The sequence below is a fragment of the Polypterus senegalus genome, chromosome 9, assembly GCF_016835505.1.
Source record: "Polypterus senegalus isolate Bchr_013 chromosome 9, ASM1683550v1, whole genome shotgun sequence".
NCBI lineage: Eukaryota > Metazoa > Chordata > Cladistia > Polypteriformes > Polypteridae > Polypterus > Polypterus senegalus.
The window spans coordinates 70,255,585-70,271,550 of NC_053162.1; the positions used below are offsets into that span (position 1 = coordinate 70,255,585).

The following is a 15,966-nucleotide window of genomic DNA, read 5'->3' on the forward strand; positions in this document are numbered from 1 at the left end:
GGGTAATATTTAAACTAAAAGAAATGGAGAACAAGGAAATACTGGAGCAAGATTTATTTAGGCTGGTTATGCTATATGCTAAACACCTCATGTCTTTTAACCAATCAGAATATGAAATGTATGCATTGATTGACACTGTATGCAAATTCAATAGTTTATGAAACAAATCTCTATCTTTTTGCTTCTGTGACCATTCTCATCATGCAGTAGCAGACTGCTGTAAAGAATACTCCCTCTTGATGCTGCAGATGCAATAAATGATGCAGATGGACTTTCCTCCTGCCTGATTACTGACTGAAAGGTTTTATCAGATTTGTCCTTTTAGAGGATATGTTTCTTTCTTTAATTAAGATGTTGATTTCTATCACACTTTCTTATTGCAATGTTCACTGACAGGATATCAAGGCTGACACTATCTAGGTTGGGAACCTGCAGACTGCATCTCTGCCTTACGATATTGTATCCTTTACTTTATCAAACTATAACTTCCACTGTGCCATAGACACTTGTTGCAAAATCAGCATCTCAAATATCTGAGGTCACGATGCCTTTCTGAACGTTACTGAGATGCCCTATGGGTGTTTCTGGAAGAGGAGCTACCTTAAATGGTGGAAATTTAAAAAACATTCCAACACTGTTCATGCTTGACTATCTCTCTCTGTTTCAGGTTAAAAAGCTTGACAATTCAAGAATGAAAAAGTGAGTTCAGAAGCTTCTCACCCCTCATTGGGAGCAGTCATTTGCACTGTCCTGGATATCTAGTGAGTTGGGGCCTCATGTATAACGCCGTGCGTAGAACTCGCACTATAACATGGCGTAAGCACAAAAGCCGAAATGTGCTTAAGCACAGAAAAATCCAGATGCAGGAATCTGTGCGTACTCCAACTTCCACGTTCTTCCGCTACATAAATCCCGATCAGCGTGAAAACTAACACTCGTGCGCGCATTATGTAACGCCCAAATCCTCCCGGAATTACGCCTATTTGAATATGCAAATCAATATAAATCGCCCTTAAGCGCAGCCTTCTGTGAAAAGACAATGGGAAAAGCACGGAGGGAAACATAAGAATTTCAGCAAATACCAAGTGGAGGCAAAGGAAAAACATACTATTTGTTCAAATAAGCCGTGGTATAATCAACAAAAGGAAGTTGATCGAGTGACATAGCGTGTTGGAGAAACACGAAAGCTCACATCCACAAAATCGCACAGTACTGGAAATAAAAAAGAAGTCACATATCAAAGTCGCCGTGGAAAGCCGAGTTGTAAGCCCACTGTCTGAGTGTCATATGAAAGCTTATTAGGGTGCAGAGAAAAAAAGGCACACAGTGGGGGAAAAAGCACGAAATGATCACTTCAATCTCGACATTTCCACTTTAATCACGTAGTTTATTTTGTCATTAAAGTAGAACATCATAAAATTCATCTTAAAATCGTTTAATTAACCAGTTTCTAAAATCACATCGTAATTAAAGTAGCACGTTAAATGCTTTGTTTTGTATTTGATTTTCTATGTGATCTATGTGTGTGAATCACTACTTGCTTCTTAAACCGGCTCTCTTCCTCCAACTGGACACAGAGTCCATTACATTCGTGATATTACAGCTCTCTGAATAACTAAAATACTGAGATGTATACGTTATGTCATTTTCATGATGATAGGAGTTAAAGCACGTTATTAAACATGTTTCACTTCGATGAAATAATTTATTGCAGCAGTACTCAGGGCGGCTCTAAGCTTGTGGTGGCACTGGGCAGAAGAAGAATCGGTGGCTCCTTCGCCCGCCAATGTCATGCACGGTGGATGGCCACGTCTGTTGCAGACACTAGCCGCCTCGTGCTCATGACACAAGCATTTAACTTTTGCCGAAATTTGTCGTTGCGTTTTTAGCTGTGTTGTTATTTTATCTTTGTTTTATATTCAATATATATTGGCGTAGCCGTCACTGCAGTCAGTGCTTTTCTTTCCCCAAGTAACCGATCGCCATACAATCAGCTCTGTAATAGACGTTAAGCCATCTGTAAGCTTAGCGCCGATTCTTCAAAAAGTTTAAAGAACATTGAAATATCTTCGTAGTACATGTTTAATTATTCTATCCTTAACAACACTCCCAGTGAAGAATATAGATTATTTAAATGAAGTTAAAGTTTTATCTGTATAATTTAACAAACATATTTTGCTGCATTTCACCTTAAAAATGATATCGTCATCATATGTAAATACGCGCTTTATAAAAGTGGCTCAGGTTGTGCGATATTATAACTATAGTGCAAGTTTACAGTGGGGTGATTGTACTTATAAGTACAAACAGTTCTACAAGGAGCACTTGATTGGCTGCGAGGTCCGTACAGGAAAGGCTTTGAAACGTTTTGCCGTGGCAGAAACAGCGTGTGCTTAATGCCGTATACCGATAATTCTCTTTCCGATCAGCTGCTGCTGTGATTCACACTCAGATACAGTGATATAAATACTCCGAGTGGTGCAGTGAGAGAAATATGGAAAAAGATGATCCGCTGTGGCAACTCCTAACGGGAGGAGCTGAAAGAAGAAGAAGAAGGAGAAGTGAGAGTAACAACGCTAAAGCAGTTATGGTATTTGGAATACTATGGCTATTCCCTGGACCATTATATTGTTACAAGTTAATTACAATCAGATGCATTACACTAATAAACAATATGCGGTTAGTTTCGGTGTATTTATAAAGCCGCGTCAGGAAAATAATGAGTAACCACACAGGAACAGTAGCACTGCTTTGACACTGGATGCCGCCAGTCTGCAAAACCGAGCGGAGAACTTGCGTACGATGAGGTACCGTGGAAAAGTGCGTGACTTTACGCCAAGTGTAGGTTTTATACATAGCGATTTGAACGTGGAAAAGTTCTTACGCAACATTTCTGTGCGTACGCACCGTTTATACATGAGGCCCTTGGTCACCACAAACTGGAGATATACAAAGCACAGGACATTAGAGGTCTGATGCAGAACTTATACTTCGCAGCTGGCCTGACAAATTCCTTAGAAGGACTTTGAAATTACTTAATTAGGATGGCTAAGTCTACCCTCACAAACCGAGTGTCAGGACCACATTAATCATTTTTCATTTTTAATTTATCATTTTCTTGTCGGTGTCTTTTTTGTAGGGCTTTTTTCTTGGGTGCCATCATTTTGCATTTTTGTTTGTATGGGCAACACTATTTTGGATTTCTGGTTGACATGGTTCTACTGCCATTCGTTCTGGATACTGTGATGTAAAAGTCTATATTTCCACAGGACCCAACTCAATTTTTTGTGGTGTGGGAGTAAAATTTAACAGTGTGAGCAGATGTGGGCAAGTAGACTTTATTCTTACAGTTGTGATCAGGAGGGTCAGAGCATTGCTGAATATCTTAGACACTTCTTGAAAAATAAATTATATGTTAACTTATTGTACTATTATATTTATCAAAGATGTTATAATCAGTACAGCTTTATTGTAAAACTGCATACAGTCAGTAATGAAGAAAAGATAGCTTGCAAGTGTCTGTGATGTGGGGGTGTTTTGTATTTCTTTTTTAACTGAGTTTTTAATATCATTGCAGGCATTGTGGTACATATGCATATATGCTTGGAGGACATAACAAGTTTTGGCTTTGCTATTATTTTTTTTATCCCTTACCTTTGTATCTATATTAACTTACCTTCATGTATTCAAGAATGTGGTTAGCTCTAAGGGTGCATGTAAATTCAGCATATTGAAAATCCTTATATTAGTGGCATGCAAGCCAAAACAGACTTATCTATTAAGGGTGACCAGATTTTGTTTTTTAAACAAAAGGACCAGGAACCAGGATTTAAGCGAAATGTGACACACTCCTTCATATGCAACGGATGTTTATTATAGTAACTTTTCTAATCAAACAGCTTAATAATTTTAAATGTTTTAGTTTAAATTAAACTTCTAAGAAAACTGTAAGGACTTGTAGGGTTGTGATTTCTCTTCCATAATAGCAAAAAAGGAAAAACATATACAAACATCCAGCATCTGAAGTTGAAATGAAGACCGCTACATGCAGTATAGACTAGGAGAAGTCCTCACTGGTTGTAAAAATTCTGTTTTTTGCTTTTTCAGTTATATTAAAGCAAGTACCAGCAAGTGCTCTGTCACTTCTGCCTCTTCCTTTAAAAAACATTTGTGCTCTTCAGAGTGAACGTGAATTTTAAGTTGCACATACCAGCTCTCCTGAGTGCAAATTCAGTTTCCTACAAGTTATGTTCTACTCAAAAACATGGGTATTAATTATTATTATTTTACCTTTCTGTAATGTGCACTTTTTCTTTTTGGGATACTGTTACGCTTATAAGAATAGTAACATGGCTGTGCCCAGTTCTCCTAGTTGTCACCAAAGTCAAACTACCATGTGGATTTTTCTTTAAACAAACCCTGTACCACATTATTAGTTACATTGACTGCAAAAACACATACTTGACACTCATGGATAAAGCAAGATATGTAGGTTTGATGTTCGTTTACACCAGGGGTGTCGAACTCCAGGCCTGGAGGGTCACAGTGGCTGCAGGTTTTTATTCTAACCCTTTTCCTAATCTGTGACCAGGTTTCAATGCTAATTAACTTCTTTTCCCTTAATTTTAATAGCCCTGTTTTTAAGGATTCAGTACTGTAAATTGATTTTTTTCTTCATTAAATGATAGCCAAACAGAAATGAGACATGAAACAAGTCAACAGATGACAAACTCCAACCAATTTCACTTAAATCACTTTCTTAATGAGAAGCCGATTCTTGCTGTTAATTAAACTCCCTATTTAATTCCATGGCTTGTTGCTACTCTTATGCTGTCACAGCAGACATTTCTAAAACTGTTGATATTGTTTTTTTCTAAGAACACTGTCAAAATGTTTGTTGGCCTGAGAGATCAACCTTACTGAGACCTTCACCGTTCTTTATTTTCAGATATTGTTGCACAGGTGAGCTAGTAATGTGGTGGCCTGTTTTGTGTCTATTATTTAGCTGCTAATTATGGAAAAACAAATGGGCCTGAGTCAAGTTAATGAAAATTAAGGCAAACAAAGTAAATTAGCAGCAAAAACTGGTCACTAATTAAGATGATGGTTAAAATGAAAACCTGAGACACTGCCGCCCTCCAGGACTGGAGTTCGACACCCGTGGTTTACACAATCTGAGTAATTAAGAGAATCCTGGATAATTTTTTGGACTTTATAAATATCAGACAGAACATTAAGTTTTAAAAAGAGGACATCATTGTAAAAGTGTCTATCTAATATTTTTTTAAAACATTATCAACTCTGATATTGTCATGAAGGGATTTAGTCACATCTGTGTGTTTTTTCTTTCCCCTCATGGATTCTGCTGTTTCATGACTTCACTTAACCCATGAGCCCAATTCAAGTGCCTATTAAAAGGGAAAACAGTTAAAACAGTTCAAAATAGAATGGAACCTTCGGCAGGCTCAGGAGAAAAAGAGGGTAGGAGTGGGCAAAAGGATGGAATTTTGTTGGGACCATGGCAGGAGCAAGACTGAAAAATCAGTACCGTGCAGACCTCTACTATGATGCTACTTAGTAGCATAGCGTAGTAGGTACGTGATGCACGTGCCAAGTGAACTGTGACATCATGGCTATCATGCTGTATGAGATGGTAATGTAATTAAAGCTGCGCTTTACTTTGTTTTCCCATATAATTCAAGACCATGTGAAGATGAGATACTATTGAATTAATGATTTCTGGCATTTGTGTCTGACTTCCCTCCAAATTAAGTCCTAAAAATCAATGTCACTTCATTTAAATATCATAGTGCATCAGCACTATTATAGAAAAATAGGTTAGAATTAAGATTAGTTGACAATAACTAAATTGCACCATATTATATTTGCTGTAAAAAATGTCATATCATGCAGTAAATCTCCCAGTAAACCTTTAGAATTCATAATTCTTTACATTTATATAGTGTTTTTGTCACTACTCAAAGTACCTCAGTGACTGGGGAAGCCATTTCAACCATCACTAATATGTAGCATTCACTTGGATGATGCAATGGCAGTCATTTTTGCTCCAACATGCTTACCACACATTAGCTGCCAGGTGCTGAAGTGGTGAAAGAGATGGCTAAGTAGAGACAGGGGAAGATTAGGGGGCCGTGGGTGGCAATTTAGCATGGACATTGGGAAAAACCCCACTCTGTATGAAGGATGCCCTGGAATCTTTTATGACCACAGAGAGTCAGGACCTCAGTTTTATATCTCATCCTTATTAACGTCTTAGCCTAAGACTGAGTGCATATCATACATGCTGCAGAAATTAATACCCGACTCCTCCTTTCTCCCTCAGCACTTAAGTCTTATGTTTTGAAGTATATACAGTATCATAAACAGCACTAATAATAATTATCACCAAACATCATAATTTTTACCTGTTCATGTAGGCAGTTAACACAGACAGATATGTCTGAATGAAGTTCCTTCAGGGAATCCTGGCAGGAAGTTAGGTCTTGTTTCAGTTGTTCATTCTCAGACTCCAAAATCTGTAAGTGTTTCTCCAAGTCTGTTGCGCCCTTATTAGATTTTGAAAGAGTAATAATGTAATAAAAAGCAATAAAAATGCTTGTAATATATAATTAAGTACAAGCAACACTTGGAATTTCATGATTAAACCATTTACAAACAGCAAAAATATTGACCACAGACATGTATACTCTTACAGCCTTTCTAGTTGGTTTTTCTCTTGGTATTTTTGTTTCCATCAACATTTAAGATGTGTATGATACATTAATTGGCAAATATAAATTTACCCAGTAAAAATAAGAATGAATTAATCAGAAAGTCTTAATTTCAATTCAGAACAACAGAAGTTAAATCAAGTTATTTAAAGTACTGTATATAACAGCTATAAGATATTATGAACAAGGCATTTGCTTAAGTGTGCAAAATTGCTAAATATTATAATGTAGAAAATTAATTAGTAACTGACCTAATTCAAAATCAATATATAACAAACACTGCTGTGTGTCCATGTTAATTTACTCAGTAGGGCACTCCTAAACAGCCTCAGGTTGACCATAGCATACATATAAACCTTTTATTTTGTCAATAAATTAAACTATGTTTAAGTTTTTGTAAGATACATACAAGCAAAAAGGAGTGTTTATCAGAGCAACAAATTGAAATATTAAGAAACTCACCACTTTAGAATGGAAATGGTTTAATTCCTGAGCTTGGTCTTTTAGCTTTTCTTTTAAATCTTCAACCTGCATTACAGATAAATGTAAATGTCATTTTTCCTTTGCTCTCTTCATACCATTCGAACTACTGTATTGGTTATCTACTTCTACATTTCAAGATATTTTAGTTAATATTGACATTTTAAATAAATCAAAATATCATAAAATCACATCAACTGTCAAATACAGCCCTCTTTTAGTAAGTAAAGAAAGTCTAGCTTCTCTTAAATTTTCTTATCTTCATTACTATACCACAGGTAATATTAACACAATGGCTTACATGGAATATTATATTGTACATTATAAAGTATATAACATAGTCTTACTTCCTAAACTAAATAAAAAGTGGGAATAGATAAAAATATATGTGATTAAGATTTTTACTTCAGGTTTTGTGAATTCCTCTGTAAAGGATTAGATATATAATATTAGTACTACAAACTAAATCAAGTTTATACTAAACTTCATTTTATTTCTGTTTTCAATTAACTTGTATTTGTTTTCTGGAACTTATAATCTTTTCTGCTATACATGAAGTTTTAAAAAGATCTGAAATTCAAATGCCCACTTTTCTGTTTACCTGGTTTCGTAACTGTCCAATCACAGCCTGTTGTTCATTTTCTCTGCTGCGGAGCAGATCCTGAAGAGATAGTAAATCTTCCTGTAGATGGATCTTCTCTTGTTGTACAGAATGTAGTGAGTCAACTAGCCGTTGGATGGATGGAACTGGACGACTATTCAAACTAGACCGTCTTGCTATTATAAGGAGAGAAAAAAAATTAACCCATTTTCAGAATATCGGAAAGCAGGTCCTTGAGAGCTGTACTGTGGATTTGCAAGCTTCACTTCATGAGGAATTTGCGAATTTAAAGAGGACTAAAATTCATTTACATTGTTTATAGTCAAAATTCTGCAAATTATACAATATAAAGCGTAAGTCTAAATTTAATACATACAATACACAATATTATATAACACTGTGCAGTATATAGTGAAAAAGTACTGTGCTTTGATTCTATGACACTAAAGATAAGAACATTTTAGACCTAGGGTGACTGTAATCCTGAAAAATATTTCCATCCATCTATTCATTGAAGATATGTAATCTAACTCTTGAGTCTCAGGGAGCTGGAGCCTATTTTGATATACAGTACTTTGTTTCTACATCTTGGTGATTGAGGTACATGGCACCTGGTATGGGTAGATTGTCATTTCTTTCTCACAGGGGTAGCGGCTGAGGAGGGATGCCTAAAAAAGTGAACAGCATGGTAACTAGTAATGCACCACTGGTAAGTAGCAATAAAGATGTATCAGCCTCCAGTGTCTGGGAGTCCCCATGGACATCCATCTGCTCTGATCAAGCTAAAGCTAGCAACTCTCTAATTGGAGTACAGAGGACCGATAAGCATCAGTTTAAATCATTGCCTAAGTGCAAATAAGATTCAATTCTCTGTGTGTGTGTGTGTGTGTGGTGGAACGTGGCCCGGACATAGACCGATGGAAATCATTTTAAGTCCAACACACATTTCTAATTATTGAAGTGCACAAACCCAGTGCCGCAGCACCAATCAGTCCAGTCCAGGCCAACACGCAATGCCTTTCCTTCAGGCTGCCTCCTTCTCACTCCTTTCAGACCTCGTCCTCTTCCACCCGACTCCAGCCCTGAATGAAGGGAGGCGGCCCCTTTTATGTTCCCCCGGATGTGCTCCGGCAATCTTCCACTGACACGCCCCAGTGTGGCGGAAGTGCCAGCTGTATCACCGGAAGCACTCCGGGTGTCCCTGCTCCTCTTCCCCCCAGCACTTCCTGGTGTGGCGGAAGTGCTGAGGTCCAGGGCTCTACAGGCATTGGGGCTCCCCCTGGCGGTGACCACGGGCCCCTACAGGGTTGAGCTTCCAAGCTCTGCACCTGTGGTCCCCAGTGCAAGCAGGGCGGTCGCCCCCACATGGTCTGGAGGAGGCGCAAGCTCTCCTCCCGTCCTCCTGGGCGTTCCGGCTAGGTACCACCCCCAGCCATCCGCCACAATGTTAAGCTTAGGGTGTGCGAAAGCAGGGAAATCCATAACAAAGTTGGTGAGTCTCACTTACCTCACAATAATACACATCATAGAATGCTTTCTTGGGGATCATGGGAGATGAATGTCATATACAGAATAATGACATTGATTAGATTAAGATGTGCAATCATTTTTTGATAAATGACCAAAAACAGACCTGTTGGTTTTTCTTTTTAATGTAGACTGAATAGTCAAACTGCATTTCTGGGCGCATGATATGCCAAATATCTCATAGATCTGTAAACTCTTTACACAGCTGTTTTTCACTGATATTTTATTGCAATATCATTTTAACATCAAGAGTGCTGTCTAGAAGCCATTGATCACTATCACAGGCATAATAAAATTATACATTTAAAATGCATCTATGTGAAATCTATGAAAATACATTTTAATAGATTATGACAGCACAGTACATGTAAAATTGGATGATCTGCCACTGGTCCTTTAATTATCAGATCCAGGTGAAAGATTTTCTACAGTCTCTTTAATCATCATAACATACTATATTTTACTTTAAAGTAAATGCCAAACCATGCAGTAAACTTTCAAGTTTTAATTTAATTGAAAAATAGATTACTAATTATAGCAAACTTTGACTCTGAAAAAGGAAGATCAAACACTGGTAAATATAAATAGTTGCTACAGGATCTCTACTTACCAGAGCTGGCCCCAGCCTTTCGAAGTTGCGCCTCTTGTTCAGTGACAACATCTTGCAAGCCCTTGATAAGTGCCAGCTTCTCATGAATATTTTGCTCATGGGCCTTTCTCATTAACTGAATCTGTATTCTTCTATTTGACTCTTCGCTACAGAGATGGGCTTGAAACTGGCATAATTTTTCTTGGAGTGACTATTGAAGAAAATAAATACATGAAGGCTTTTTTAATTACATTTACTAAAAATGAATCCATGTAAATTATAAGAAATACGTCACTGGTCTACTTGTGTTTAACACTATGTAAACATACAAACAAACAGTTTCTTTTTAATATAAGTAAGTTAACTGTATTCTGCACAGTTTAAAATTAGTAAAAGTGATTAAAATAATGATGGTACTATAATTATTGCTACTGCTTGAAAACACCCGAGACTAATGTTCAAATCCTTGCTCCAACAAAGTCAATACTGAATTATCTGGTTAATTTTAATCAAACAGACTAAAACATGTTTGTTTGTCAGACTAATTTGTGTGCTAGCTTTATAAAAAGACCTGTATAAGTAATTGCATTGTGACAAATGAGCAGCTGGTCCATATTTGTTTCCTGTCTATTTGCTGGGATAGGCCATTGTCTCCCACAACCTTGTACTGGAATAAGTAGGTTTTGAAAAATAAATAAACGATTGCTTTTAGCCCTTAAATTCATTTTTGAATTGAATTGGGTGTTTTGATTTTTTTTTTAAATCTGCAGGCAGGTTCAGAACACTGATGACTTTTAAGTTATTACTGTCACTATTATTACATTGATACATACTAATATGAAGAAAATATTAACATATCTAAAGTTCTAACTGCAAGGTGACCATATTATATCATTGACTCCTTGCTAGAGTGCACAAATGCTTAATAATAATGCAATGAAAAATAAGAAATTATTTAAAATAAAAAAAAACCTTGAAGACTCTTCCTCCATTTAAAAGGTGAATTTTGCTTTTACAATCATTAGCTTGTGCAAACTGAAGTCATCCTAAATAATTTGCAATGAACCAGAGCAAAGTGTTTCTGATCTAAAGGCTTAATTAATTGTTGAGTAAATGTAGCTTCAGTGGTACATTTTTGGTTTGTGATTTTTCATTTCACCTCTACAATCTTAAATATCACATGAATGTCAACATGAAGTGAGTCCAAACAATAAGAGAACATCTGCAACTGAAACTTAAAATCAAGCCATCGCCTTAAAATGTTACACAAAATTTTAAGTCTCATTTGGTTAAAAAATATTTTGTCAGGGATGCCAGGGGCAACGACCCAGCCGGGACGCCGTGAGGGATCGGATGTGGGTCTGCGCCCCCCTGGATCACGTGGGGGCCGCCTTCCTGGTTGCTTTGGGGGCCATGGGTTGAGGGCATGGAAGCCCTACCCTGTAGGGGCCCGTGGTCACCGCCAGGAGGCGCCCCAATGCCTTTGGGGACCTGTTACCTCAGCACTTCCGCCACACCAGGAAGTGCTAGGGGGAAGAATTAAAAGGGCGCCCGGAGAGCTGCCGGCACTTCCGCCACGCTGGGGTGTGGCCAACGGGGGAGTGTCGGGAACCACCTGGAGCTCATCCGGGAGCATATAAAAGGGGCCGTCTCCCCTTCATTCACGGCTAGAGTCGGGTGGAAGAGGGCGAGGCAAGAGAGGAGAGTGGAGGCAGCCCGAAGAAAGGCATTTTGTGGCCAGGACTGTGTGTTTGGGGTTTGTGCACTTGACTTTTGTAAATAGTTATTATTGTAAATAAACGTGTGGTGGTGACAAACAGCATGTCCGCCTGTCTGTGTCCGGGTCGGCTCCACAATTTAAATAACTGGATTATTCACAAATATAAAACTGTTGGTTCAAAAACATTAAAACAAATATTAAAAACACTAAACATGCATTTAGTAGCCACTGGGTGTAAGCATTGCAAAGGTAGGTGTAACAACAATAAAGCATCAGGAATTATTTAATAAATGGAATTTCAAAAGGTCAGTCTACTTAAAAGCAACAAGCTCAAAAACACAGCAGTATGGGAATAACTGTACTCCACTTAAAGAAAAATTACATGTACTGTTGAAGTTCTTGTAATAGACCAAGTAGTTTCCTGTAAACAAAGAAAAAAGGTGGGAAATTAGATAGCAGATGTTTATCTAAATTAAGCAAAAGGAATAGCAGATTATGATTATAAAAATTAAGAAAAAAGGACACAAACTTGGCTTGTTAATCCTCATTAAGTCAAACAGCACACAACTGATTTTACTTAACTTTTTACTTAATAAAAAAAAAAAATAGCCAACATGCAAAAACCATGCATGAAAAACTAAATATTTCAGTATCTTGAAAAACCACTTCAGCTTCTCATCATCATCATTACTTTTATTCCACTTTTCCCAGTGAAGGTCACCAACTTCAAATAATTTTCTATACAAGTTCACGTTTACATTTCTTGTCCTAGTATGGAAAACAGAACATCTGTTAACTGCATGCCCAACCAACATCCAACATGTCTCCTCTCTAGGGTCCTATGATCATAAAATACTGTATAACAAGTGCTGGTGATAGTATGGAGCTGTATTTCACAAGCTGAATGTTCCTTAAAACAAGTCTTTATAAAAGCATTCATTTATGGCAGTTCTCTTAAGGTCATGAACTGTAATATTCACCATACTGGCACATACCTGTAGATCACTGGGAGTAGAAATTTAGCCTCTTACCATATTTTAGTGTTCCATACAGTTCTGGTTCTAGGAGAATTTGCTGGGGTGTCTACACCCAGAACTCAATTCACTGTACACCATTTCTAAATAATATTTATTTGCTGCTTTCAACAGGCAAAAATAGTATTAGGCAAAGGCTTTTGTATTTCCCAATCATTAATTAATCAAAGGCACTTTGTCAACAGCATCTAGCTCTAATTGTCTTGTAAAGTGATATAAAAGTAGGAAGAATGTATATTTTTCAACAAACATTTTTGTTGAATAATAAAAAAAATAGTAAATTATTTGTCAATGGAGGTGATAAATAAACAACCTCAAGATATGGCAAGGACTACAGAACTAGATTGAATGACAGTTCATTAAAATGTCACATATACTCTGGCACATCCATACTCATGGACAAAATCAGAGCTGCCTATTTGCTTACCAGGCATGTCTTAGAGGATGTGGGAGGAAAACCTATGCAGACACAGAGAGAACATGTAAACTCAACACAAACAATGACCACACATGGGATTCATACTCAGGATGCTAGATCAATGCGGCAGCAGTACATATCAGTGCTCCATCTGTCTACATAATATTTTGTTTGTACACTTTAAGTTTACACCGTTAATTGCATTTTTAAAACTAATATGTCTGTAAGGAAAATTTTTCTACTCCTAAGATTTAAACCCTACTTTAGCAATATGTGAAAAAAGTAAAATTAATGGAAGCAAGTCATATTAGATAATGTCAATAAACAACCATTCATATCAGAGTTTTCTTAGCTATACACATAAAAGTAATTACAATAATGGAAAGTTTTTCCAGCGTAACTGAAATATTTACAATTCTTAACATGTTCTACATTAGGGTAATGGTGGAAGGGATCCTCTTGTAAACTGGACCATTTAGAAGTAAAAGTTATTCAAGTTTTCTAATGCTGCATGAAAATTTAGCAGAAGAAAGTAAACAAAAACATTTCTCATTTTCTTATGAAGTCCGGAGCACAATAAAAACTTAAATAGCAATAAACAAATTGTAATGTATGTATGTGAATTAAATGGCTTTTATTCTGTACCCCTCCAAATTAAAAAAAAAAAAAATTAAAACTACTTGTAGACTTCAAAATGCGAGTCAATCATTCAAAAAATGTCTATATTATACACTTAGTTGGATGAATTTCAATTACAGATTATTGCTTGCATATCAGTAAGTCCTGTTATTGATAATACATATTTTGTGTTACTGCAGGTGGGCAGTTTTCATTTACTTGAACTTAACCTTCTCATTTCTGTGCTCTTTTCTTTGAAATCTCAACTAAAGTTAAAATACACATATAACTGCAAGCCTGAATTAATTTCAAAATCAAAAGTGTCTTGTTAAAATTATCATCACAGAAAATATCCTACGTTTGAGAGAGCTTCTAATACATTAGATACTAAACAAAAAATGCTCCATAGATTTATAAAAGTGTTGTTTGGGGCTTCTGTGGTTATCAATCACCTTCTTAGTACAAAACAAACTTTCTAAAGACATTTGGTACCATGATTTAAAAACAATACATATCATGTTTCTCTGATTATAAATGAATCTTCACATTCCCCAAAAATACACTAATATCTAATAAAAAAATTATGGCTTTGTTCTCTGTGAATTTGCTGCAAATATGGCTATCCTGAAATGTATTGAAGTATCAATATTGAGTTAACTCAGTGAAAGACAAACTAAATAAATAACAGTAGATTGGTATGAATGTCAGTCATTATCTGATCCGCTATATCCTAACACAGGGTCACGGGGGTCTGCTAGAGCCAATCACAGGCAACACAGGGCGCAAGGCGGGAACAAACAGCCCACCACAGGGCACACACACACACTAGGGATAATTTAGGATCACCAATGCACCTAGCCTGTATTTCTTTGGACTGTGGGAGGAAACCAGAGCAACCGAAGGAAACCTACACAGACACAGGGAGAACATGCAAACTCCAAGCAGGGAGGACCCGGGAAGCGAACCCAGGTCTCCTTACTGCGAGGCAGCTGCGCTACCACCACGCCGCCCTGTTATGTTATGAAAAACACAAATCAACAGTTCAGTATAACATTAACTATCAGATTTATGATGTTTCATATTTTTTAAACAGTGAAACATCACAACACACCTGCTTATTATGACAAATTAAACTGTAACTATAAGATGAAATGTAAGTATGTAATTTAACACCAAGTTTAAACGTGTAATTGCTTTCCCTAAATGATTAAATGCATTCTCTGCTCTTCCAGCATGTCTAAACAAGTATGCATTTTGCCCTTATTACAATTGTTCATTATTAAATTTGATTGTAGCTTTACTAAAATTGGGTAACAAGTAGTAGCCAGTTCTTATTGCATATTACAAGTGAACTTCAAAAAGTTATTCAGATGCAAATAATTAAATATATGCATTCATAAAGAAGCAAAATGTAGAACAGAATAAAAGTGCAGAATTACTGGGCACATTCGGCAACAAAATGACAGTGAACAGCCCATTTATGTGACTTACAAGCAGGAACAAAAGTCAGGAGGTTGATCTAGTTGTTTGCATAAGTGGATTGATTATTTTTTTTGGCTGGGGTGATACATAACTGTACCTAAGGTGATACATACCTGTATCAAAAACTCTTGGCTTTGATTATTGGCTTGCTCCAAGTGGTTCATTGTCATTGCCTTACACTGGAATGGAGAAGACTGCAATGGAAGAATGGGTTTCTCCTCTTCTTCAGTCATCAGGAATTCCACTTCACTTGCTATGAAGAAAAAGCAATGAACTCTCCTTAATCAAGAAAAAAAAAACTTATTGTGAAAACTACTGTACATGAGTTTACCAAGTTAAAAATATAATAACAAACAAAATGAAGAAAAGGTGACTAATGAAATGTTTGACAATTGACAATATCTTAGCAGCCTCATAATTACAAAGGTTGGAAGCAGCAAATTAATGTTCACCTTCCTTCTGTGTTTTTCAGGTGAGGAAAAAAACAATTTTCAAGATAAGGTAGCCATTTCAGATAAGGAGGAAAGAAGATCTGAAGTAGTTATAGTCATTAATCATGGCATTAATAAGAAGGAAGAAAATTATGGTATAGCCTCCACAATAGGACAGAATTACTGCATATATCAAACAGTGATCATAGTAAGTTTATCGCTTTTGAATTAATACTGTACAGGGGTCATTCTCTTTGGAACTCAAAGAAGATTTTATCCCACCCATACAACCAAACATCTCAATAAAAATTACATAGCAACACAGGTATAATTTT

The 15,966-nt window shown here is 36.6% G+C and overlaps 1 protein-coding gene across 2 annotated transcripts in view; it reads right to left on the reverse strand.

The window, feature by feature from the left end:
• kifc3 (kinesin family member C3) overlaps positions 1–15,966 on the reverse strand; it is a 116,243-nt gene that overhangs the window by 59,126 nt on the left and 41,151 nt on the right. The window contains exons 3-8 of one of the 2 annotated variants that reach the window (XM_039763216.1): positions 15,314–15,479; positions 12,031–12,069; positions 9,950–10,139; positions 7,813–7,988; positions 7,194–7,259; positions 6,426–6,566 (exon numbers count right to left, since the gene is read on the reverse strand). In XM_039763216.1, the coding sequence (XP_039619150.1) occupies positions 6,426–6,566; positions 7,194–7,259; positions 7,813–7,988; positions 9,950–10,139; positions 12,031–12,069; positions 15,314–15,479 (778 nt within the window). The remainder of the gene's footprint in view (positions 1–6,425; positions 6,567–7,193; positions 7,260–7,812; positions 7,989–9,949; positions 10,140–12,030; positions 12,070–15,313; positions 15,480–15,966) is intronic. The other variant, XM_039763215.1, reaches the window with a different exon arrangement.